This window comes from Protopterus annectens, chromosome 11.part0 (genome assembly GCF_019279795.1).
Source record: "Protopterus annectens isolate FY-2018-M chromosome 11.part0, PAN1.0, whole genome shotgun sequence".
Classification (NCBI taxonomy): domain Eukaryota; kingdom Metazoa; phylum Chordata; order Ceratodontiformes; family Protopteridae; genus Protopterus; species Protopterus annectens.
In genome coordinates, this window is record NC_056745.1 from 810,648,701 (window position 1) to 810,674,332 (window position 25,632).

General features: G+C 45.7%; 1 protein-coding gene across 1 annotated transcript in view; it reads right to left on the bottom strand.

Moving 5' to 3' along the window:
- Window positions 1-645: 645 nt before the first annotated feature.
- Window positions 646-25,632, bottom strand: part of AEBP2 (AE binding protein 2) — a gene marked incomplete in the record, with an annotated part of 407,327 nt that continues 382,340 nt past the window's right edge. The window contains 1 exon segment of the mRNA XM_044088225.1: window positions 646-743. Within this exon segment, the coding sequence (XP_043944160.1) occupies window positions 686-743 (58 nt within the window).

Sequence of the window (25,632 nt, forward strand, 5' to 3'; positions counted from 1 at the left end):
ACCTTACTGTATTGACATGTGTATATGAGTCTTAGCCATGCAACCATGAACAGGTAAACAGGAATTAAAATAATGTGCTTTGTTAGAAAAACTTTTAAGAACCACTACAACACACTGGCCACAACATATCTCTGCAACATCAGATTATTACCTGGAGATGCAGAAGCTGTTTTCAAAAACCTGTTCTTGCTATACAAACTGCTTTGCTTAGTTATTTTCATGTAATATTTTCATATACATATTCTCAGGTGAACACAGAAAAATCCCCAAATAGAGACAACTCCAGAAAAAGTAGAGAGTCAGTAATCTACACTACTGCATCTCAAAAAGTTACAAAACTAAGTCTCTTCTTACCTTTGACATATGAATCCTGGTTAACAAAAGATACCTATCCCAGAATTTTATGTAGCCTGACCATGAACACAGTGGTGTAAATGAGCAAGGAAGCTGAGGTTACTGTTCTGCAACTTATAACAAAGGTTTACGTTTTCCAGCCATTAGCAGTGCTGTAGTCTGCAATGCAGCATGTGCATGTATCCCTAATACCAGCAGAAACAGACACAAGAAGGCTATCCAATCTGAGATAATTCTCTTTCTGATGGATGCCCTTTGTTTTCCTCCAATTACGGTAAAAATAATTGGTTACTGTTACCTCTGATCTGCTCGGTCTTCTGTTTATAGAAGGTCAAGGCTCTTTCACATCCAAGGAGTGAAGCCTTTTTTCCCCAGCATTAGCACATGGCCTAGGGAAAAAATAAGCAGTATTACATAATGGCTTAAATGAAACTATAAAACTACTGTAAGCAGAAATATATCTGTCCTGGGGCTACTTTCCCTAGAAGAAAGACAATAAAACTTTATCCCACAGTTAACTGCAGTTTACTAAACCTAGTACAAGTGACCGCTGCCAAAAACAATGTCCTGAGTTTGGTACTTGAGGGTGAAGCATTAGAAGTTCAAAGGGCTCATCAATTGTGTCAAAATCTGATTAAAATCCCAGTGGGGAACTATTTCTGGGGAAGGGTATTTCCATAAATTCTGCGTCCCTTAAATAATTCAAAGAGCAAATGTGAGAACTCGCCTAATAGAATGATTTATAACAATTCTCAGTTGTGAATGCAATAAAGACACATCCTTCTTGTTCCCATTCATTTAGCCTTTTCCACAAATCTCGGAAGCTCCTGTGTTCACTGTTTGCACTTTTCACAAAGGCCATTTAAACAATCCCTATATGCCAGAGAGGAAGAGCTGGCAGTCCCCCAGGACTCCCAGATCTTGACCCCACCTGAAAGTGCAGATGTCGTGAGGTACTCAATCACATCAGCAGATGTATCAGGAAAGGCCATCGTAGCAGTAATTTTCTTCTTAAATTAAAAATTACTGTAGGTTTTACAAACCTTACATTCAAGGGACACAAGAAATAGCAAAACTTGCATGCACACAATTATCAGTAGCAACATCAATTTTAACAACACAGGGCTAAATTAGTTCAGTTTCACAAAACATTTGCACAGATGAAGATGAAAAACAGAGCTTACTTTCTTACAAACTGCACAACTATTTTTCTTTGACTAAGTTTAAACAGGATACATTTCACCAACTATATCAAATGCATCACTACTGCAAATACTTATTCTGACAGAATCAACCATGCCCTTTACTGGGTCTCCTTATTCATTGCTAATCACCACCCCCATTCCCAGAACTACCAATGGCTATGCCTCAAGAACAATATGTCAATTTAAAAAATAAATCAGCTTTCTCACTTCTCTAATAGTCGCTAATACAATACTATACCACTCTGATAAATGTTCTCCTGGCTTATTTAAACAGTATAATCCACCGTGGTGTACTAAGGTTTTCAAACAATTTCCTTTCCACATTTCTACCAACTACTTCTACTTCTCTGAGATGACTTCCAAATCCTGGAACAACTTGCCTATAACCTTAAGAAATGAAATAAATACCAACTAATTAAAGATAGTTAGTCATAATAAACATATCAGTCTCACTTGGACCTGTAACTCTAAGATAGATATATTCAGCCCAGCTTTGTGGTAAATAGGAATAAAAACCTGACTACAATCCAGACAACCCAAGTTCAGCTACTGGTTCAACAATGGAACAGCTAGACATGGAGAGTGGGTGGGAGTGAACAGACGAAGCTGATTTCCCCCAATGTGTGGGGGATCTGGAGAGGCAGCTTCTGGTTAACCACTCATCATCATGAAGCAACGGCCTGTACTGCACCAAAATGGCAAGGACAGTGGCATGCGCTTGGTGATGCATAGCCAGGGCTGACAGCTCTTACTACTGTTTGGATAAAGCATGCACATACATAGTGAAGCAAAGGATGCTCCATGAGGAGTGGGTGCTCAGGTCAACCACTATGGGCAGGGTTCAGCCCTTCATGACCACTGCCCTCATTGAAGAGATGTCAATGAAAGCATAAACCACCTTCATAGCTGCTGGATTACAAGTCCTCCTGTCAGACCACACCTTTATGTTAGGACACCCAGTATGAAAGAACAAAAGGTTCAAAATCAGTGGGGGGTGCTTAAAGGTTGACAGTTAGGATATAAACCACCCAAGAAAAAAACAGGCATCTCTTACTGCAATCACAGTTCTGCTATGTCTCTACTATCCTACATATACTCCAACATACTGCAACACAACTGAGCAGCATATCTTTCTTCGCTTTTCATAGCTTTCAGCATAGTTACTGTACAAGAATTCTTACACCTGTAAAACACTACTTACTACATGTAAAAATGTAGGCAATTACCATCTACTATAAATCTGTAGCCTGTTACTTTAATAAAGACTAACACATTCAATGCATAACTATTTTTGTCTTTTTCTATGGGCATCCACTGAAAATGGGTTCTGCTAGTCAAGACTACCCCAGTAAATAAATTAACTAAATAAGCATCTTCCAAGTAATGGAGGTGTCCGTAATATTTTTCTTAGATTAATCAACCTGTGTAAGACAGTAAAACTATTTCAAACTGCAAATATCAATTAACCCATTCTTGACAAGACATGCAGTGCCTCATGTTCAAGTTGACAATGTAGTACTTGACTAAAATGCTCAAAATACATACATTTTCCTATATGAAAAATAAAATCACATACAGGAATGCATAAAGCAAGACTTTTCAACACACATACTCTACAGTGTTTAGTGCTGCAAGTAGCAGTCCCACTGTGTTAATCACAGGACGCAGTTTACTTTGCAAAATTCCTTACATGTGAAACACCTGGGTAACATGTCAGCCTGGTCTTTAACAGGTATGCACTGCCAATACCATAAACTGAGCATGGGCCATTTTTGAGAACTGGTGCCCACTTGCGTACATTAAGTCAGAACTTATCAACCTTCGAACATCTACACTACCCAGCAAGTAACTATGTCAAGACATGGGAAAAAGACTCTTCTATCCTAACACAGACCGGTCACTAAGGGACTCTAGAACATGATGAGGCTGATGGGAAACATCATCGTACTCCTTATTCCAGCAGGGGAAAACCTGTGCTCTCTCAAGATGCTATTCATAACATGCAAATATATGTCATCTAGGGTAGCACATGAACATGGTACTGCGTCATTACAGTCCTGTGTGCAGCCTTGCTTAGAAAAGTAAAGTTGTGTACACTTACCATAAATGTAGATGTTTGAGTGCATTCACTGTTGCAGTCATCACATTTGGGTTATCTGCTTGCAGTAGCCCTCAGTTGGCCTGATTATCAAAGTCTTGGGTCCTGCGTCGGTTGCTGTCTCATCTTCCGTGACGTCAGGTAGTCAGGGGTATAAAGCATGCAGCCGATGCCATTACATCAATTTTTGTTGCCCCAGATGTCATGTTCCCCCCTTAATGGGATGCAATTAAATATAAATATACAAGGTTATACACCTGTAACAAAAAAGCAAATTCACCAAAAAGCTTTTAAGTATAGTAGAGGAGAACACAGGTATAGCCAAAAGAAGTCAGAGGGTTGGAGAGAGGGTAGCCAGGACTGCAACAGTGAACACACTCTAACATCTACATTTATGGTAAGTGTACACAACTGTACTATGTTTTTCGTGTTTCACTGTTGCAGTCATCACATTTGGGTAGATTCCCAAAGCTAAAGATGGGAGGAGGAATTTAGATAGCATTAGGACCAGCTATAAGGCCCTGCAAGACTGCAGTGGCCAAGTCAGCTCTGGATTTAGAAAAAATTGGCAAATGGTAATGCTTGGTGAAAGTATGTACAGAACTCCAGGCAGCAGCTTCTAGGATGTCTCTGGTAGGGACACCTCTGAGGAAGGCTGTAGAGGTAGATGCAGCCCTGGATGAATGGGGTCTAATCCCCTGTGGGATAGGTTTTCCATGGTGCTTATAGCAGAAATGAATGCAATGGCCTATCCATTTAGAAATGTTTTGCTTTGAAATGGCCTTCCCCTCTGCCTCTGCAGCAAATGCCACCAGCAGTTGTTCAGGTTTCCTTTGAGGTTTAGTCCTGTCCAAGTAAAATCTATGTTGTCTGTGTACATCTAAGGAGTGCAGTATCCGTTCTCCTTTGTTCTGTGGATTAGAAAAGAAGGTTGGCAAATTAATGGACTGATTAAGAGCCACACTGGATACAACCCTTGGGCATGAAAGAGGGATTGGTCCTGAGGGACAACCTGTCCGCATGAAAGATGATGAAAGGCTGCACTGCCTAAGGGCCTGTAATTCAGATACCCTTCTTGTTGAAGTGATTGCTAAAAGGAAAGCTGTTTTCCAAGAAAGGAATTTTAACTCTACAGTTGCAGTTGGCTCAAAGGGAGGAAGAGTGAGTTTTTCCAATACAAAATTAAGGTCCCAGGCTGGAGTTAGAGCTCTCCTGGGTGGTCTTACGTTTTTGGCCCCTCTAAGGAACTGCTTGAACAGTGGGTGAGAAAACAGGGGTGGTTCTGTGTTGTAATGAGCTGAAATGGCTGAGGCGTGAATTCTGATGGAGGAAAAGGAAAGGCCCTTGTGAAGCATCTCAGTTAAGTACTGAAGAATCTGAGGTAAATTGGGCGTTGCAGTGGCCATCCCTTGAGTCTGGTTCCAGGCACAGAATCTTTTCCATTTTGCAACATAAGATTTTCTAGTACAAGGCCTCCTTGCTTCCCAAATGACATCCAATACCTGTTTACTGAGGGATGGTAACGGAGAGATTAGGTAATAAGCCAGGCTGCCAGGTTCAGGGTTTGAAGCTGGGGGTGCAGAATCTGGCTCTCCTGCTGAGACAGCAGGGTAGGGGTGTGAGGTAGGTGCCATGAGGCCAGCTGTGAGACACTGCGCAAGAGGGGGGTACACCAGTTTTGGCGTGGCCAATCTGGTGCAATCAGTATCATCCTTGGTTTGTCCTGTTATCTTTAGTAGCACACTGGAGAAGAGAGGTAGAGGAGGAAAGGCATAAATTGATAGATTTTTCCAGCTGAAGGACAGAACATCCACTTTCCGAGCTTGTTTGTCAGGAGTACTTGTGCAGAATTTGTCCAATTGGTAGTTGTGGGGGGAGGCAAACAGGTCTATATCTGGGGTCCCCCATTTGTTGATCCACATGTTGAAAATCTTTGGTTCCAGTTTCCACTCATACGGGTCCATGAGATTTCTGCTTAGTTCATCTGCCAGTGTATTTAGTTTTCCTGGCAGGAAATGAGCATGTAGATGCACTTGGTAGCTCAAGGCTGTGTTCCACAGAGCCATGGCTAGTCTGCAGAGGGGGTAAGAAAGGGTACCACACAACAGTGGTGTTGTCCATCTTTACCATTAACTGTCCTGGAAGAATGTGGTCCTTGAAGGCTGTCAGAGCATTCTGTACAGCTAACATTTCTTTTTGATTGACATGCAGGTGCATTTGACTTGGGTTCAATTTGCCCTGAATGCACTTCCCTGTCAGGTGAGCCCACCATGCATAGTCGGATGTGTCCGTTGTTAGGGTTTGTGCGACAGGGTGTAGAGTGAATGGTAGTCCCTTGTTCTGGTGGCAGGCCTCTGCCCTCCAAAAGAATTCTAACCGTAGGCAAGGAATGATAAGAATCATTGCTTCTAGATCCTGAGAATGTTGACACCAAAGGCTTTTTAGATACCATTGCAGTTTCCTCATATGCAGTCTTGCATATGGAATTAGTAGAATGCACGAGGCCATGAACCCCAAGGCTTGCAGTATTTGCCTTGCAGACAGCAGGGTTTTTGTGGCCACTAGTTTGAAGTAAGTTGTCAAATGAATTTGTTTCTCTGGTGTGAGGAAAGCCATCTGGGAAGTTGTGTTCAAGCTTGCTCCTAGGAATATAATTTGTTGGCAGGGTACCAGATGTGATTTTTTTTCATTTATGGTGTACCCCAGACAAGTTAACACCTTTTGTACCAATGCCAGATGATTCAGAAGCATGTCCTGGCTTTCTGTCTGAATGAGACAATCGCCCAGGTATGGGTATATTTGAATATTTCTTTGCCTGCAAAATGCAATGACTGGAGCTAGGCACTTTGGGAATACCCTGGGCACAGTAGATAAGCTAAAGGGCAGTGCAGAGAACTGATAGTGCATGCAGCCTGCTTTGAAGCTAAGTATTTTCTGTAAGATTCCCTGACTGGGATGTGCAGGTAGGCTTCCTTTAAATCCAGTGTTGCCAACCAGGCATCATTGCCTATCATGGGAAGCAACTGGTGAAGAGTTAGCATCTTGAATTTTGTAATCACCAAAAAGGTGATTAGGACAGACAGGTTCAGGATAGGATGCCATGAGTGGTCTTTTCTGGGTACCAGGAAAAGTCCTGAGTAGAAACCTTGTCCCTTTTCCTCTTCTGGTACAGTCTGAATAGCCTTTAATCTTAAGAGAGATTACTTGTTTTTGAGCCTCTGCCCACTGATTTGGGGGAAGATCTGGCCAACCGTTTGGGGTTGGTAACGTGTGGAAGTGAAATCTGTATCCTTGGGAAACTATGTTTAAACCCATTTGTCCTGGGTAATGAGTTCCCAGTTTTTTGCTTGCAGAGCAATCTTTCCCCCTAAAGGAGCAGTCAGTTGAGAAGTGCTTGGAAGTTTTAAAATTAGGTCATTGAGACAGCTTACCATAGGGAGGAGTCTTACTACTCCCTGATATGGAAGTGGGAGCCCCCCACTGCTTAGTCCTGTGCGTACCCTGGGGCTGACGCCTGGGTGTTCTGCTGGCTCTGGATTTGAACTAAATCTAGGAGGCTGCACTTGTAAAAAATCAGTTTGCATAGATTTAGCTTTTTCCTCCACCTTTTTGCAAACTTCTGCTTTGTCACGGTCCTGATTTAAGGGAGCATCCAGCAATTTAGCTTTAATATGATCTGGCAAAGATTGCTCCTTAAGCCAAGCATGCCTTCTAAGTACAGACCCGGTGACAGCCGCCCTTGCAAGATGCCTCCAGTGAATCAAAACCACATTGCAAAGTATGTTTTCCAACCTGCTCAGCAGAATGCATTAAATCCTGTAAATACTTATTTTCAGCACAATCAGGAATCAACATCATTTTCTGTTTAAGCAATCCAATAATATGCTGCTGATACTTTAACATATGAAACTGGCAATTTAAGGCCCTGATGGCCAAGGTTGCAGAGGTGTATTCCTTCTTGCCCCATCTATCCAAGGCCCTGGAATCTCTATCAGAGGGGGTAGGGTTTTTGGCAGTAGTAGCCTTAATGCCCTTGAGTCCCTGTGAAATGGTCTCAGGATCTGCAGTAGGATTTTTAAAAAGGAACTTGTGAGAATCAGGAACCCTGTAATATCTATCAGGTTTTCTGGGAGCAGGAGGTAAAGAGTCAGAGGCTAAGCTAGATTCCGAAAAGGCATCGTCAACAATGTCCAGCACAGGAGGGATAGCTAAAGGCCTGTGTTGGGGCAGGAGTAAGAAATCTTTAAGCCTCTTTTTAGCAGAGCAACACTCTGGCCCTCTTCAAAAGGAACCTTGATGATTGGACAGGAGATATGAAATTCACCCTGGGGATCACATCAGTCGCCCTGTTAGACAGGGTTCCAGGGAAGTAAATATTGTGGGAAGAAATAGCCAGGAAATTGTTATCACTAGGCTTGTATAGGCCCTAGGGCCGATAGTCTAGTACCAACCTATGAGAATCACATTCGATACTACCTTGGGCATAAAGGAGGGGTTAGTCCTCAGGGAGACCCTGTCTGCATGGAAAATGATGAAGGGCTCAATGGCCATCAGTGTCTGAAGTTATGAAACCCTTCCGGTTGAGGTGATAGCTAGTAAGAAAGCAGTCTTCCAGGAGAGGTATTTCAGTTCTGCTGAAGCAGCAGGTTTGAAAGATGGTAAGGTTAGTTTTTCCAAAACATAATTCAGGTCCCAGGCTGGAGTGGGTGGCCTTCTGGGAGGTCTGACATTACAAGCCCCTCTGAGGAATCGTTTAATCAAAGGATGTGAGAACAGGGGCGGGTCTGTATCGAAATGAGCTGAAATGGCTGAGGCGTGGATTTTAATAGAAGAGAAGTGGAAAGGCCACTATTGAGCAACTTCGCTAGATAGTCCAGGATAAGAGGGACAAAAGGTTGTGAGGAACTGGTCCCTCTGGACTGGCTCCAGGAGCAGAATCCCTTCCATTTCCCTGCTAAGATTTTCTGGTGCTGGACCGTCAGGCTTCTGTGATAATGTTTAGGACCGGTTTGCTTAACAGGTGCCCCTTGCTTGCCTTTCGAATATTAGCCATGCTGACAGTCTGCAAGTCTGGGTGCAGCATTCCCCCCAACTTGAGTCAAGAGGTCTGAGATCAGGGGAAGCTGCCTGGCAGGCTGTGATGCCAGGCTGCGCATCAAGGGGTACCAATGCTGTCTGGGCCAATCTGGAGCAATGAGGACGGTCTTTGGTCTCTCCACTCTTATCTTGATCAGTACCTTGGGAATAAGAGGCAGAGGATGGAATGTGTACACAGAGAGAGAGTTCCAGGGGAAGGTCAGGGCATCTACCTTCCACACTAGGTGGTGACACTCCCTGGTGCAGAATTTTTTTAGCTGGTGGTTGAGGTGCGAAGCAGAGAGATCCACCTCTGGATTTCCCCACTCCTGAGTGACTTGCAAAAAGATCTTTCTGTGGAGCTGCCATTTGTGGAGGTCCAATAAGTTTCTGCTTAAGTGGTCTGCCAGGATGTTGTTGATCCCTGGTAGGTATTGGGCTATTAGGTGTAATCCAATGGAGGAGGCTGTCAGCCACAGGTTCATGACTAGCCTGCACAGAGAGTAAGATTGGGTCCCTCCCTGTTTGATGATGTACCACATTACTGTGGTGTCTGTTTTGATAAGGAGAACCACTGGCCTGAGATGGGGTTGGAAGGATGTCAGAGCCTTTTGTACTGCCATAATTTCCTTCTGGTTGATATGTAAGTGAAGGTGCTGGGCATCCCAAAGACCTTGGGTACAGCTGCCTTCTAGGTGAGCGCCCCAAGCAATGTCTGAGGCGTCAGTGGTGATGGTCTGCCCAGTAGAGCCGTGGATGAAGGGAAGATCCTTGTTCTTGGCACAGGCCCCTGCCCACCACAGAAAAGTACAGTTGTGTACACTTACCACAAATGTAGATGTTAGAGTGTATTCACGGTTGCAGTCCTAACTAATGGGTTATATGGCTCCCGGTAGCCCTCGGTTGGCCAGAATACCAAAGGTAAGTAAAAATGTCATCGGCTGCCATCTTTTGTAAAGGATATCAGGGCGTCCGATACAAAAGGAGGCAGCCGATGTCACTTCCTCAGTCTTTCTTGCCATAACAGTCAGGAGCCCCCAGAAAATAAGGCTTAAACCAAAAACAAATTTGCAAATAACAAATTCAGCCTGTACCTCAGGAAAAGAGACTAGGAGAGGACCAAAAAAGGGGGAAAAAGGGAGGGAAACCAGGACTGCAACAGTGAATACACTTGAACATCTAAATTTACGGTAAGTGTACACAACTGTACTATGTTTATCGTGTTTCACTGTTGCAGTCCTACCTAATGGGTTGATTACCAAAGCCCAGAGAAAAAGGGGGGAGGAATAAACAGCATCAAGGGGTGGAGATAATGCCCTGCAACACAGCAGTGGCAAACCCTGTCCTGTCTCTGGAAAACAGGCAAATTATAATGTTTTGTGAAAGTGTGAACAGAAGACCATGTGGCAGCCTCCAAAATGTCTTTAGTAGGGACACCCCTTAGAAAGGCTACAGAAGTGGAAGCCGCTCTAGTTGAGTGGGTCCTAACCCCTTGAGAAGTAGCTTTGCCATGAAAGGAATAACAAAAAGTAATGCAATGTACAATCCATTTAGACATGGTTTGCTTAGAAATAGCCTTGCCCTGGGCTCCAGGGGCAAAAGTGACCAACAACTGTGCTGTTTTCCGAAGGTCTTTAGTCCTGTCCAGGTAAAACCTGAGCTGTCTGTGCACAACAAGAGAATGTAGAATCCTTTCACCTTTATTTCGGGAATTAGGAAAGAAGGCAGGAAGGTGTATGGACTGATTAAGAGTCAGGCTAGAAACCACCTTAGGCATAAAGGAAGGATTAATTCTCAGACAGACTATCTGCATGGAAAATAAGAAAAGGCTCCACAGCCATCAAAGCTTGCAGCTCCGAAACCCTCCTTGCTGAAGTTATAGCCAAGAGGAAGGCAGTCTTCCAAGAGAGAAACTTTAATTCTGCAGAGGCAGCTGGCTCAAAAGGAAGAAGAGTGAGTTTCTCTAGAACAAAATTAAGATCCCAGGCTGGAGTAGGTGCTCTTCTGAGAGGTTTTAAGTTGCAAGCACCTCTGAGAAACATTTTCATCAGGGGATGAGAGAAAATGGGTTGTTCAAGAGAACAAAGAGCAGAAATGGCTGAAGCATGGAGCTTGATAGAGGAAAAAGAAAGACCACCCTGAAGCAAATCAGCCAGGTATTCCAGGATCAGAGCAAGGGTAGGCTGAAAAGCAGATTCCCCTCTAGCCTGCATCCATTGAGAGAACCTTTCCCATTTGCCAGAGTAGGACTTCCTAGTGCTAGGCCTCCTGGCCTCCCTCAGCACGTCAACCACCTGTTGGGAAAGGGAGGAAGAAAGGGAAGGAGTCATGCAATGAGGCATGCTGCCAAATAGAGAGACTGAAGATGAGGATGTAGAAGGTTTCCCCTTTCCTGAACCAAAAGATCTGGCTTCAGAGGAAGATGCCAAGGAGGAAAAAGGGAGAGACTGCGAAGCAGCGGATACCAATGTTGGCTGGGCCAGTCTGGAGTTATGAGAATAGTCTTTGGTCATTCATCCCTGACCCTCACTAATACTCTGGGAAGAGGAGGGAAGGCGTACACTGATAGCAATGTCCAAGGGAAGGTCAGAGCACCCACTTTCCAGGCTCTGCTGTGATGCTGTCTGGTGCAAAAGAGAGGTAGAAGATGGCTTTCTGGGGAGGAGAAAAGATCCACCTCAGGCATGCCCCAATGTTGAATGATGCTGTAAAAGACTGCTCTGTTCAGCTGCCACTCGTGAGGATCCAGGGTTTGCCTGCTCAACCGGTCTGCCAAAACACTGAGCCTTCCTGGAAGAAGCTGAGCTAGGAGATGCAGGTCCAGGGATGTTGCCATGGACCAAAGATTCATGCTTTGTCTGCACAGGGGATAAGAGTGAGTCCCTCCCTGCTTCTTGATGTACCACATGACTGTGGTGTTGTCTGTTCTGACAAGAAGGGTTCCCTGGAGAAAGAAGATGCTTGAAAGCTAGTAAGGCATGCTGAAAGTACAGTTTTGTACCTACCATAAATGTAGATGTCCGATAGGTATGCATCTGCAGTCATCACATATGGGTTGTCCCGCCTCAGGCAGCCCTTCGGTCGGCCGGATTCCAAAGTCTGGGTCTGGCCTCGGCTGATGTCGCACTTTCCCCGACGTCAGAGCGTCTGGGGTATAAAAGCATCAGCCGACGCCATTTTCCTCAGTTTTTCTTACCCCAGAAGCCAGGTGCCCTCTAAGGAAGGCTAAAATTTGGAGATATGCATTGCAAAAACAAATCCAAACATGCACAGTACTATAAAAACAAATACACCATAATAGATCCCCCCAGCTAGCTATAAGAGGGGTAGGTACCCAAGAGGTATACCACAGAGGGAAAGGAGGGAGGGTAAACCTGACTGCAGATGCATACCTATTGGACATCTACATTTATGGTAGGTACAAAACTGTACTATGTCCTTCAAGGATGCATCTGCAGTCATCACATATGGGTAGAATACCATAGCCAATCTGGGGGTGGAGGTACCAAGTAAAGGATGGTGTAGCTAAGATACCCTGCAGGACTGCCGTAGCAAAGCCTGCTCTGGATCTGGAGTATAAAGGTAAATTGTAATGCTTGGCAAATGTATGCACTGAGCTCCATGTAGCAGCTTCTAAAATGTCCTTGGTAGCCACCCCTCTTAGGAAGGCTGTGGTGGTGGCTGTGGCTCTCGTGGAATGAGGTCTAATGTCAGCTGGCACAGTTTTTCCATGAAAGGAGTAACAAAAACGAATGCAATTTCCTATCCATTTAGAAATTGTCTGTTTGGAAATTGCTTTTCCTTGTGCCCCAGCAGCATATGCTACAAACAGCTGGTCAGTCTTTCTGTAACTTTTAGTTCTGTCCAAGTAGTAGCGCAACTGTCTGTGTATGTCCAGGGTGTGCAGAAGTTTCTCCCCTTTATTTTGTGGTTGTGGGAAGAATGTAGGCATGTGAATAGCTTGGTTCAAAGATACACTGGATATCACCTTTGGCATAAATGTAGGATTGGTTCTCAATGAAACTCTGTCCTGATGAAAGATAAGAAATGGCTGTACTGCCATTACAGCTTGCAACTCAGATACTCTTCTTGCTGAGGTTATGGCCAGAAGGAAGGCAGTTTTCCAAGACAGAAACTGTAGATCTGCAGATGCTGCTGGTTCAAAGGGAGGAAGTGTTAGTTTTTCCAACACAAAGTTAAGGTCCCAAGTAGGTAGAGATGGTTTCCTTGGAGGATTGATGTTTTTGATTCCTCTTAGAAACTGTCTCAGGAGAGGATGAGAGAAGACAGGTGGTTTAACATTGTATTCTGCTGAAATTGCTGAGGCATGTATCTTAATGGAAGAGTAAGACAGGCCGTTGTGGAACAATTCTGCCAAATATTCCAGTATATGTGCCATGTTCATCCCTGTCACATCTAGGCCCTTTGTTGTGTTCCAAGTGTGAAATCTTTTCCATTTTGCTGAATATGCCTTCCTTGTGGAAGGCCGTCGAGCTTCCGTAATGATATCCTTCACTCTCTGGGATAGCTTATCCTGAGGAGGAGTCATGGTATTTTCCAAGCAGTTAGCTGCAAGGTTTTCAGGTTGGAATGCAGAGTCTTGAAATTGTGCTGCGTCAGTAGAAGTGGCCATAGGGGGAGAGGCCACGGTTTCGTCTGTGACATGCTCTAACAGTGGGTACCAGTGCTGTCTTGGCCAGTTTGGAGCTATCAGAATCACTCTGGGCTGCTCTGTCCTGATCTTCAGTAAGACCTTGGTCATTAATGGGAGAGGTGGAAAAGCATACACTGTTAGAGCTTTCCAGCTGAAAGAGAGCGTCCACTTTCCATGCTTGTGGGTGGTATGTCCTTGAGCAGAATTTCTTCAGTTGATGATTGTGGGGGGAGGCGAACAGATCTATTTCCGGCCTTCCCCATGATTGTGTTATGAGTAAGAAGATGTCTGGGTGCAGCATCCATTCGTGTGCATCCATATTTCTGCTTAAGCTGTCTGCCAGTATATTGTCTTTCCCTGGCATGAACTGGGACTGCAGCTGTATATTGAGTTTCAAGGAAAGTTCCCATAGATTCATTGCCAGTCTGCAAAGAGGGTAGGAATGGGTGCCTCCTTGCTTGTTTATGAACCACATAACTGTGGTGTTGTCTGTCCTTATGAGTAGGTGGCCTTGATGAAGGAAAAGTCTGAAGGCCTCGATTGCTTGCATCACTGCCAGCATTTCTTTTTGGTTTATGTGCATGCGCAGCTCTCTGTGACCATAGCCCTTGGATACATCTGCCCTCCATGTGTGCTCCCCAACCTTGGTCTGAAGCGTCCGTAGTGATGGTTTGGTTGGTTCTTGGCTTGCTGAAGGGCAACCCGCTGTTCGACTGGCAGGCTTGAGCCCACCACAGAAATTCCTTTTGGAGGCATGGAATGAGTGGGATCAAAGTTTCTAAGCTGTGCCTGTGCTGAGTCCATAAACTCCTTAGGTACCATTGTAATTTTCTCATATGCAGCCTTGCTTGTGGGATCAAAAGAATGCAAGATGCCATGTAACCCAGGGCCTGCAGGATTTTCCTTGCAGTCAGCTGAGTTTGTCTTGTCAGATTCTTGAAGTAATCCGGTAGTTGTTTTTGTTTTTCTTCTGTGAGAAAGGCCATTTGGGTGGTTGTGTCTAGATCCGCACCCAGAAAAAGTTATTCTTTGGGATGGAACAAGTCTTGATTTGTGGATGTTGACTGTATATCCCAAGGCCTGCAGTAGGTGGATGGCATAATCCAAGTCCTTTAACAAAGTTTGTTTGTTGTCCGCTTGTATAAGGCAGTCGTCCAGATATGGGTAAATTTGAATCCCCTGAAGTCTGCAGTGTGCAATTACTGATGCCAGGCATTTCGTGAATACTCTGGGCGCAGTAGATAAGCCAAAGGGCAATGCTGAGAATTGATAATGCTCTGACCCTGCAAGAAATCTGAGGTGTTTTCTGCAACTTTGTCTAATAGGGACATGCAGGTATGCCTCCTTGAGGTCTAGAGTCACCAGCCAAGACCCCTTGCCCAGCATGGGAAGGAGTTGCTGTAGAGTCAGCATTTTGAATTTTGGCACAATGAGGTAAGTATTCAGTGCGGACAAGTTGAGAATAGGCCTCCATTGATTTTCTTTTCTTGGAACAAGGAATAATCTGGAGTAAAATCCTTGGCCTTGTTCTGAAAGAGGTACCTTTTCTATAGCTCTCATTTGTATTAAGTTGGAAATTTGTTTCAAAGCCTCTGCCCTCTGATTTGGTGGCAGGTCTGGCATGCCTTTTCTTTTTGGCAATGTGTGGAAATGGAACCTGTATCCTTTGTGTATTATTTGCAGTGTCCATGTGTCCCTTGTAATGCTGTGCCAATTTTTTGAAAATAAAGAAAGCTTTCCGCCCAAAGGTGCTTCTAATTGAGCCCTGGTCGGCGGAGTCAAAACAAAGTCAATGAGTCTGTCCTGGTGTAGCAGTTGTAGTTCCTGCACTACCTCTCTGGTTGGGAGGCTGCCACTGACGGCCTCTGTAGGAGCCTCTAGCTTGCCCTCTACCTCTGGCACGCCTATTCCTGCCTCTCTGAGATATGTCTGAGTCCGGAAAGGACCAAGTCTTAGTAGGCCAATTTCTGCTGAATCTCGGTGGTTGGACTTGCAGAAAGTCTTTGACTGTTTGCACAGATTTTGCCTTTTCTTCAAATTTCTTTAAGACCTCTTGAGCCGTGGAACCAAATAATTTTTGCTTTTCCATAGGAGCATCCAAAAGCTTAGCTTTAACATGGTCTGGCAGAGATTGTTCCTTCAGCCAGGCATGCCTACGTATGACTGCACCTGTCATAGCTGACCTACATGAAGCTTCCAATGCATCATAGCCACACTGCAAGAAATGGTTACTAACCTGCTGGGAGTTATGTACCAGATCCTGAAGGGATTTACGATCAAGGGGTTCAGAAGAAGACAGTTTCTTATGCAATTCATCTAACAAATACTCTTGGTACTGTATCATATGAAATTGACAATTTAATGCCCTCATGGAAAGAGTTGCAGAAGTATACACTTTCTTACCCCATCTCTCTAAAGCTCTGGACTCCCTTTCAGAGGGTAGAGGATTTCTAGCAGTGGCAGCTGCAACCCCTTTTGGGCCCTGGGAAATAGTTTCTGGATCAGCAGAGTGGGCCTTGTACAGGTGTAGATCACGAGTCCGGGACCCTGTAGTACCTATCAGGTTTGGCAGGAGCCGGAGGGAGAGAGTCAGGGGCTGTACTAGCATCAGAGTACACATCATCAATCACATTCAAAACAGGAGGTATAGCTAAAGGCCTATGCTGAGGTAAATGTAAAAAGGTCCTTAATCTCTTTCTAGAATCAGAGAATTCCTGACCCTGCCATTGAAAATGTTCTCTCAGAGTGTAATGTCTCTCCAAAGGAAAACTCTTCAGGAGGGGAGGCCGAGGGAATAGATTCTTCAGCATCCGAATCCTCGTAGGCCGAATAAGCCTCCTCCTGGTGGTCTGACAGAGTAGAGCCATCAATGGACTCATCTGAGGAGTGGGGGTCAGAGGGCTCAACCCTGGGCCTTTTGTCTGGAGGTGGTTGAGAGCCCTTGTCCGGATGAGGTTGAGAACCTCTAATTAAGGAGATAAGATCCTCTGCTAAGCTAAGAATCTGAGAGCCAGTAGAAGGTCTGTGAGAGGTAACCTTGGGAGGCAAAGCTTTAGTAAGTTTATTAGCTTTAGCCCTAGAGAAAGCCTTAATGGACATGGATGCAGGAGGTCTGGCTGCACCTCGTGCAGGAGTAGATTTGTCTAAAGGGATGGTGTCGGAAGGTTCCTGGACACCAGTTTCAGAAGGTAATTCAATAACCGACTTGGCCGGGGCCTCCGGGGCCGAGGTAGTCGGTTGTGCGGATTCGGTAATCGGAAGTACCAAGGACTCTGTTTCAGCCGAGACAGAGACACTCGCGGTAGGCCTGACCGTGGTTTCAGTCGAAACCGTGGCCCGCGTGTGTCGGTCCTTGTCCTTCCGTTTCTTATCTAAATGCGAAGTCGCTCCGACGGCATCTTGTAAGTAAAACTAGCCCCAAAGAATTCCTCTGCAAACTCCGACCGACTTCTAAGAGTTCGTCGGTTGAAGGAAGCACAGGCTGAACAGGCCGAGACGTCGTGGTCTGGGCCTAGGCAGGGGAGGCAGTAAGAGTGGAAATCTTTATGAGGTATTTGTTTCCCACAAGTTAAACAATTATTAACTTTACCTGACATCGGCTGAGGCAAGAAAGAGTCCCCAATGGGGTACTTAGCTTTTTCGAAGTCTTCGGTAGCTGAATCACAGGAGCTGGCCGACCGGCACTTGCGAACTGCTTCTGCTTCGGGCACCACGCGGCAAGAAAGACTTAGGAAAATGGCGTCGGCTGATGCTTTTATACCCCAGACGCTCTGACATCGGGGAAAGTGCGACATCAGCAGAGGCCAGACCCAGTCTTTGGAATCCGGCCGACCGAAGGGCTGCCTGAGGCAGGACAACCCATATGTGATGACTGCAGATGCATCCTTGAAGGACATCTGCAATCAACTCTTTTAGATATATGTGCAGGTGCATCTGCTGGGCGTATCAACATCCCTGTATGCATCTGCCATCCAGGAGTTCTCCCCAGGTGTAGTCCGATGCATCTGTAGTCACAACTTGAGTGGCAGGAGGTGTCCAAAAAGGCATGCCTTTGTTTTGTAGGCAGGCTGTTGCCCACCATAGAAACTCCATCTGCAGAGATGGAAGCAGAGGAATCATCATATTCAGGTTCTCTGTGTGTTGACACCAAATGTTCTTGAGGTACCACTGCAATTTCCTCATATGCAGTCTTGCATATGGAATCACAAGAATACAAGATGTCATGAATCCCAGAGCTTGCAAGTATTTCCTTGCAGGGAGCTGGGACAGGCTTGCCAAGTCCTTGAAGTAAACGAGTGGTCTGCTTCTCCTGAGTGAGATATATCATCTGGGCAGCTGTGTTCAGACTCTCTCCCAGGAATGTTATCTCCTTGGATGGTACCATTTTTGAATTTTCCTCATTGACAGTGTAACCCAGGGAAGAGAGAAGATTCTTTATGAATTCCAGATCCTTTAACAGCTGTTCCTGAGAACTTGCTTGAATCAGACAGTCATCCAAGTATGGGTAAATCTGAATTTTCATCTCCCTGCAAAAAGCAATGACTGGGGGCCAGGCACTTTGTGAAGACTCTGGGAGCAGTAGATGAGCCAATGGGCAGTGCAGAGAATTGATAATGTTGCTTGCCCACTCTGAAATGAAGATACTGCCTGCAACTTTCCCCTGATAGGGATGTGCAGATAAGCCTCTGAGATCCAAGGTTACCAGCTAGGAATCCTTTTCTAGCAGTGGTAGCAACTGATGCAGAGTGAGCATTTTGAACTTTGGAATTACCAGAAAAGAGTTCAGAATGGAAATATCTAGGATAGGACGCCAGGTGCCTTCTTTTTTTGGAACTAGGAAAAGCCTGGAATAAAAGCCCTGGCCTACCTGCTGAGCAGGAACTGATTCTGTTGCTCCCAGATGAGACAAAGACAAAATTTGTTTTTCTACTTCTGCCCTTTGATTTGTCCTGGAATCCCTTGGGAGCTGGAAAGGTGCGGAAAGAAAACCTGTGCCCTAAGGACACCGTTTCTGTGATAGTGGCCCAGACATCTGCAAAAAGGGTCATCCTTCCCCCTAAAGGACTCTCCAGGCAAGCAAGAGCAGGCAGAAGTTGTAAAAAGTCATTGAGAGTGTTTTGACTGAGATGCAGGCTTGGAGCTTCCCCCTTTAGAAGTGGAAGCCTGCCAACGCCTAGACCTTTGAGGGGTAGCCGCCTGCCCCCTAGAAGATTTATAACCTCTAGTCCTGAAACGGTTCTGTCTGCTGGTATCAGGAAAGGTCCAACTCTTGGAAGGGTAATTCCTGCTAAAGCGAGGGGGTTGCACTTGCAGAAAATCCTTAATTTGCATGGACTTGGCCTTATTCTCCATCTTAAGTACCTCCTCTGCTTTGCTGCCAAAAAGACTGTCTTTATGCAAAGGTACATCCAAAAGCTTAGCCTTGACAGGTTCTGGAAGAGTCAGTTTTCTGAGCCAAGCGTGCCTTCTAATAACAGATCCAGTAGCCTTAGCCCTGCTGGAGGCTTCAAGGATGTCAAACCCACAATGCAAAGAATGCTTATTGACCAGACTGGCGGAATTCAGTAAATCCTGCATGTCTTTACTCTCTGCCAAAAAAGAGGCACACTTGCTATCCTAGACTCAATAGCCTCCAAGGTGTGCAGCTGGTACTTCAGCATATGAAAAAGACAACTGGTAGCCCTAATACCTAGGGTGGCAGAGGTATAAACTTTCTTGCCCCACCTATCTAGGTTCCTCGATTCCCTGTCAGAGGGAACAGGATTCCTAAATGCTGAAAAGAACTCCAAAACGAACAAACAACCCAGCAGTGGAAAACAGGAAATCCGAATGTGGAGTATAAAGCACCCGACTCCACGGCAGTTGATTCACTCTAGAGATGCTACACCTGGAGGGCTTTCAGAAGCAAATTGCTTCTGAAAGCCCTCCAGGTGTAGCATCTCTAGAGTGAATCAACTGCCGTGGAGTCGGGTGCTTTATACTACACATTCGGATTTCCTGGAACAGGATTCCTGGTAACAGTGGCCTTAACTCCTTTAGGGCCCTGAGAAATAACCTCTGGATCTGCCAACGGGTTCCTGAAAAGAAACAGATGAGAATCAGGGACTCTGTAGTACCAGTCAGGTTTCCTGGGAGCAAGAGGAACCGAATTTGGAGTCAAGGAATTTTCCAGAAAAACATCAACAACTTCCAACACAGGTGGAATAGCAAGAGGCTTATGCGGAGGTAAATCCAGAAACTCCCTAACCCGTTTCTTAGATTGGGGATAATCCTGACTTTCCCATTTAAAATGTTCCCGGAGGGTATTTAAAGTATCACCAAAAGAGAAATTCTCTGGAGGAGAGGCCGAAGGAATGGACTCCTTTGCATCTGAATCCTCAAAAGGAGAAAAAGCCTGAGAAAATTTCTCTTCATCAGCAGAAATGCTGGAAGAATCAGAACCTGAACAGGACAAAACCTCAGGAGAAATATCCCTGCTCCTTTTCGGAGGAGGAGGCTGAGAACCCCTAATAAGAGTCAACAAATCATTAGCCATTTTAACCATTTGGGATTGAGGGGGACGAGAAGAAACTGGAGCCTGCCTTTTCACAGGCTTACAAATGGAAGATTTACCTGCAAGCCTGAAGGACTCGCGAGGCCTGGCAACCGCCGAAGATGCAGCAGAAGTCGAAGGAAGAAGTTTGCTGTCAGAACGCAAAACAGAGGCCTCTCTGACACCGGAGTCAGCTAAGCGGTTCCGGCTCCAGCTCCAGCAGAAGAGGCGACCAGCGACAGGTTGGAAGGCAAAATGGAGGCCGAAGGCCTAAGGGACTCTGACTCAATCAAGGCCTGCGGTTGTACATCTGCAGACTGCAGGGAGTGGAAAGGAGTCTCACTGGCTACCACCTGACTGACGACCAACTTAACCTCATCCGAGGACTTCGCTTTCTGAGACCTGTCGCGGTCCTTATCCTTACGTTTCTTTGGAATATCCGAAGCCTGAAGACCGGCGGATGCCAAACCAATGAATTTAGGCTAAACTCCAAAATGCCTAGCCAAAATATTAGCCCGACGAGGGACAGTATGCGGCTTAAAGGAAGCAGAGATCACAATTGGGAACATTGTGATCAAGGCTTAAACAAATAATGCAATAGGAAAGAAATTCTCTATGGGGAATCTGCTTTCCACAGGTAAGGCAATTATTAACTTTTTCTGACATTTGTTAAGGCAAGAAGAGAGGATCCCCAACAGGGTTACTTAGCTGTAGTAGACTTCAACTCTTGTAGTCGGAAACCCACAAAGGTAAACTGCCAACCGGCACTCGTGCATGAAAAGCTTCTGCTTCGGGCTCCGCGGCAAGGGAGACTGAGCAAGTGATGTCAGCTGCCTCCTTTTGTATCGGATGCCCTGACGTCCTTTACAACCAATGGCAACCAATGTAATTTTTACTTACCTTTGGTATTCTGGCTGACTGAGTGCTACCAGGAGCCAGATAACCTATTAGTTAAAACTGCAACAGTGAAACACGATGAACATCTCGGCCCTTATACAGGGGATCAGAGGGGGAGAGAGGTCTGTAGTGGCTGTGAGTGTTGCAAGATGCCATGTACCCCAAAGCTTGCAGGAACTTCCTCGCCGTGAGGTGACTTTTGGATGCCAGCTGGGTAAAGTAGAGAGGCAGGAAGCTCTGCTTTTCTGGGGATAGGAAGGCCATTTGGGATGCGGTATCCAGCAGTGCTCCCAAGAAAATGATCCTCCTGGACGGTGTTTGCTTTGATTTCTTCTCATTGATGGTGAACCCTAAGGAAGTTAGGAGGGTTTTGACAAAGAGGAGGTCCTGGAACAGCTTTTCTTTACACTCTGCCTGAATGAGGCAGTCTTCCAGATAAGAGTAAATCTGTATACTTCTCTGTCTGCAAAATGCTATGGCCGGGTCTAAGCATTTGGTGAATACTCTGGGAGCAGTAGATAAGCCAAAGAGAAGCGCATAGAACTGAAAGTGTTGTGAGCCTTCTCCGAAGCACAGGAATTTCCTGCAGTATTCCCTTATGGGGTGTGGAGGTAGGCATCTTTTAGGTCTAGGGTCACTAACCATGCATTTGTCAGCACAGGCAGCAGCTGCTGCAAAGTTAGCATTTTGAATTTGGGGACCACCAGGGAGGTGTTCAGAATGGATAGATCCAGGATGGGGTGCTAAGTGCCCTCTTTTCTGGGAACATGAAATAAAAGCCTTTGCCTGTTTGATCTGCAGGAACAGGTTCTACTGCCCCCTGGGATATGAAAGTCTGGACTTGTTTTAATGCCTCTGCCCACTGATTTGGAGGCAAGTTTGGGTACCCTCTTGGAATTGGGAGTTCACTGAAAGTGAATTTGTATCCCTAAAAAATGACCTTCAAGACCCACTGGTCCTTTGTTACAGACCGTCAATTTTCTTTGCACAGGGAGAGCCTTCATCCTAGCTTTTGGTGGGTGAAAGAAGGGCAGAGGGGGGGGGGAGAGTAGGAGTCATTGACAGTTTTTGCCATAGAAAGATGGCTTAGAACTCCCTGCCTTTGGAGCTGAAGTGGTCCACTGTTTGGTTATCTGCTGTCCCTGGGACAGGGCCTGGTAGTCTGTCCCTGCGGGGCTTACCTTACCCCTGTCTGCCAGGTGCAGGAAAGGACCAGCGCTTGGAGGGAAAATTCCTCCTGAATCTAGGAGGTTGTACCTGAAAGAAATCTTTTACTGTTTGCAAAGATTTTGCTTCATCTTCCATCTTTTTAAGCACCTCTTCTGCTTTTTCTCCAAAGAAGCAGTCCTTATCCAAGGGTGCATCAATTTAGACTCGACATGATCAGGGAGAGGTTGCTCCTTCAACCATGCATGTCTCCTAATCATAGATACAGACACTGCTGCCCTGCTTGAGGCTTGTAGTGCATCATATCCACAGTGTAATGAGTGTTTGGCCACTTGACAAGTACAGTGCTATAAATCTGCTAACTCTTTAGAATTGGCACAGTCAGGAAAGGTAGAAATCTTTTGCTTTAATAGTTCTAAAGTGTGTTGTGGATATTTTAACATATGAAATTGACAGCTGACTGCTCTGATAGCTAAGGTTGCAGAGGTGTAAACTTTTTTACCCAATCTGTCCAGAGCTCTGGCATCCTTGTTCAGGAGGAGTAGGATTCTTTGCAGAACTAGCCTTAGCTCCTTTTGGTCCCTGTGTAATGACCTCAGGGTCTGTAGCAGGATTTCTGTACAGATATTTGTGAGAATTCGGAACTCTGTAGTACCTGTCAGGTTTACTGGAACCAGGTGGGAGGGCGTCAGGGGCTAAGCTGGATTCATGGAAAACATCATCCACCACTTCGGGGATGGGTAGGGGGTCTGTGCTGGGGCAGGTCTAGAAATTCTCTTAGCCTTTTCTTAGACTGAGGGAAATCCTGAGATTCCAAGTGGAAATGCTCCCTGAAGGTGTGAAGGGTTTCCCCAAAGGACAGGTCTTCTGGTGGGGAGGCAGAAGGAATAGAAGGAATCCTCATAAGCAGTCAGAGGTTGTTCCTCTTCAAAATCTGAATAATCAGATTCCTCAGAATCCTGCATTGTTATTAGTTCAGGAGAAGGTGTCTTTTCCTTTTAGAAGTTGTGGCCTGACTGCCCCAGATAAGGGAGATAAAATCCTCCATCATCTTAAGCACTTGGGCTTGTGGTGGTGGAGCAGGAGTAAGACAGTGGCTAGAGGAAGATTTCCTAGGAGTGGCCTGGCTTCTAGGCCTAAGAATATCCTTCAGTCTGACAGAAACGGTAGTCAGATGAGAAGACGTTGTTTTTTTGCTCTAGAATCGGTAGTGCAAAAGGCCCCCTCGGAAGCCAGTGCCTGCGTCACAGCTCCAGACCCAACCGAGGCAGAGTCAACCAAAGGCTCGGAAGACTAAGAAGATTTATGCGGCATACCGGACTCCGAAAGGGTCTCAGTAGAGGCCTGCATAGATATCGTACAGAGCATCAGGGGCTGCGGAAGCGCCTCACTGAATTCCGGAGAACTGAAGACCTGCTTAGCGGTAGCGTCGTCAGAAGGCTTAGCTTTGTGTGGTCTGTCTGTATCTTTATCTCCATATGTTTTCAGAATGTCTATGGATTGTTGGCTGATGGATGCCATTTCGGAATGCGAAGACGGAAGATGAAAATACCAGTCTACAAAAAGAGCCCTAAGATGAATGGTTCTCGCATTAAAGATGACACAGACGTTGTGGTCTGGGCCTAAACAAGTGACACAGTAAGAATGGAAGTCTCTGTGTGGGATCTGGTTTCCACAGGTGAGACAATTGTTAACTTTTTCGGACATCAGTTAGTGCAAGAAAAAAGAATCCACAATGGGGTACTTGGCTTTAGACGTTTTCAGCTGTAATCCGAGCTCTGGTAGTGACTGATCGGCACACTTGCAAACTGTTTCTGCCAAGGGCGCCATGGCAAGAAAGACAGTTATAATGGCGCCAGCTGCCTTGCTTTAAAGCACTGTCGACCTGACATCAGTCAACAAGCGACAGCAGCTGACGCAGAAAAACACTGACTCTGGTATTCAGGCCGACGGAGGGTTACCACAGCAGGGATAATCCCACAGGTGATGACTGCAACAGTGAAACATGAAGAAAGCACAGTTGTGAACACTTACCATAAATGTAGATGTTCGAGTGTATTCACTGTTGCAGTCATCACCTCTGGGTTATCCTTACTGTGGTAACCCTCGGTCGGCCCGAACACCAGCGTAAATGTTTATTTGTGTCGGCTGCAGTCTGACATCAGGTTGTCAGTGCTATAAAGCAAGGCAGCTGACGTCATTACATCAGTTTTCTTGCCCTAACCCGTCAGAAGCACAAGATAAAGAAGTGTGTACCTGGTGGCAAAAATCCACAGTGGGAAGATTATGTCCCCTTAGGGGAAGATGCTATATGGGGGGATGGAGGGGGGAAACAGGACTGCAACAGTGAACACTCGAACATCTACATTTATGGTAAGTGTACACAACTGTACTTTATTCTTCGTGTTTCAGTGCTGCAGTCATCACCTGTGGGAGGATTCCCAAAGCTGACGAGAGGGGTGGAGGATAGGTTAGAGTCCTAGGCATGGGTCAGCAGGCCCTGCAGAACTGCAGTGGCAAACCCTGCCCTAGACTTAGAAAAAAGAGGTAGGTGGTAATGCTTTGTAAAGGTATGGACAGAGGTCCAGGTGGCAGCTTCCAAGAGGTTCCTGGTGGGGACTCCTCTGAGGAAGGCTGTGGAAGTGGAGGCTGCCCTAGTGGAATGGGTATGGACAGACCTTTGGGGGGGGGGGTTCCCACGTACTCTGTAGCAGAAATGGATACAGTGTGATATCCATTTGGAAATGGTTTGTTTGGAAATGGGCTTCCCCTGTGCCCCAAGGGCAAAGTTGACAAGTAGTTGGTCTTTTTCTGAATGGTTTAGTACGGTCCAGACAGTATGAGTTGTCTTTGCACATCTAGCGAGTGCGGAATTCTTTCCCCTTTGTTTTGCGGGTTAGGAAAGAAGGTGGGTAGGTGTATGGCCTGGCTGAGGGTAACATCAAATACCACCTTGGGCATAAAGGAGGGGTTAGTCCTCAGGGAGACCCTGTCTACATGGAAAATGATGAAGGGCTCAACAGCCATGAGAGCCTGAAGTTCTGACACCCTTCTGGCTGAGTTGATAGCTAGTAGGAAGGCAGTCTTCCAGGAGAGGTATTTTAATTCTGCAGATGCAGCAGGTTCGAAAGGAGGTAAGGTTAGTTTTTCTAGAACATAATTCAGGTCCCAGAGTGGCGTGGGAGGCCTTCTGGGAGGTCTGAAATTAGAAGCCCCTCTGAAGAATTGCTTAATCAAAGGATGAGAGAAGACTGGTGGGTCTGAATCGTAATGGGCAGAAATGGCAGAGGCATGGATTTTAATAGAGGAGAAAGAGGCCACTTCTGAGCAACTCGGCTAGGTAATCCAAGATAAGAGGGATGGAAGGATGGGAGGTACTGGCCCTCTTTTCCATTTCTCTGCGTATGATTTTCTGGGGTTGGGCCTTCTGGCCTCTGCGACTATGTCTAGGACCTATTTGCTTAACACCGACTCCTTGCTGGCTTTTAAGGTATAAGCCATGCTGAAAGATTGAGTGTGTAAGTTTGGGTGCAATATCTTCCCTCTCACATTGGTCAAGAGGTCTGAGATCAGGGGAAGCTGCTTGGGAGGTTGTAAGGTCAGGCTGCGCAGTAAGGGGTACCAATGTTGTCTGGACCAATCTGGAGCA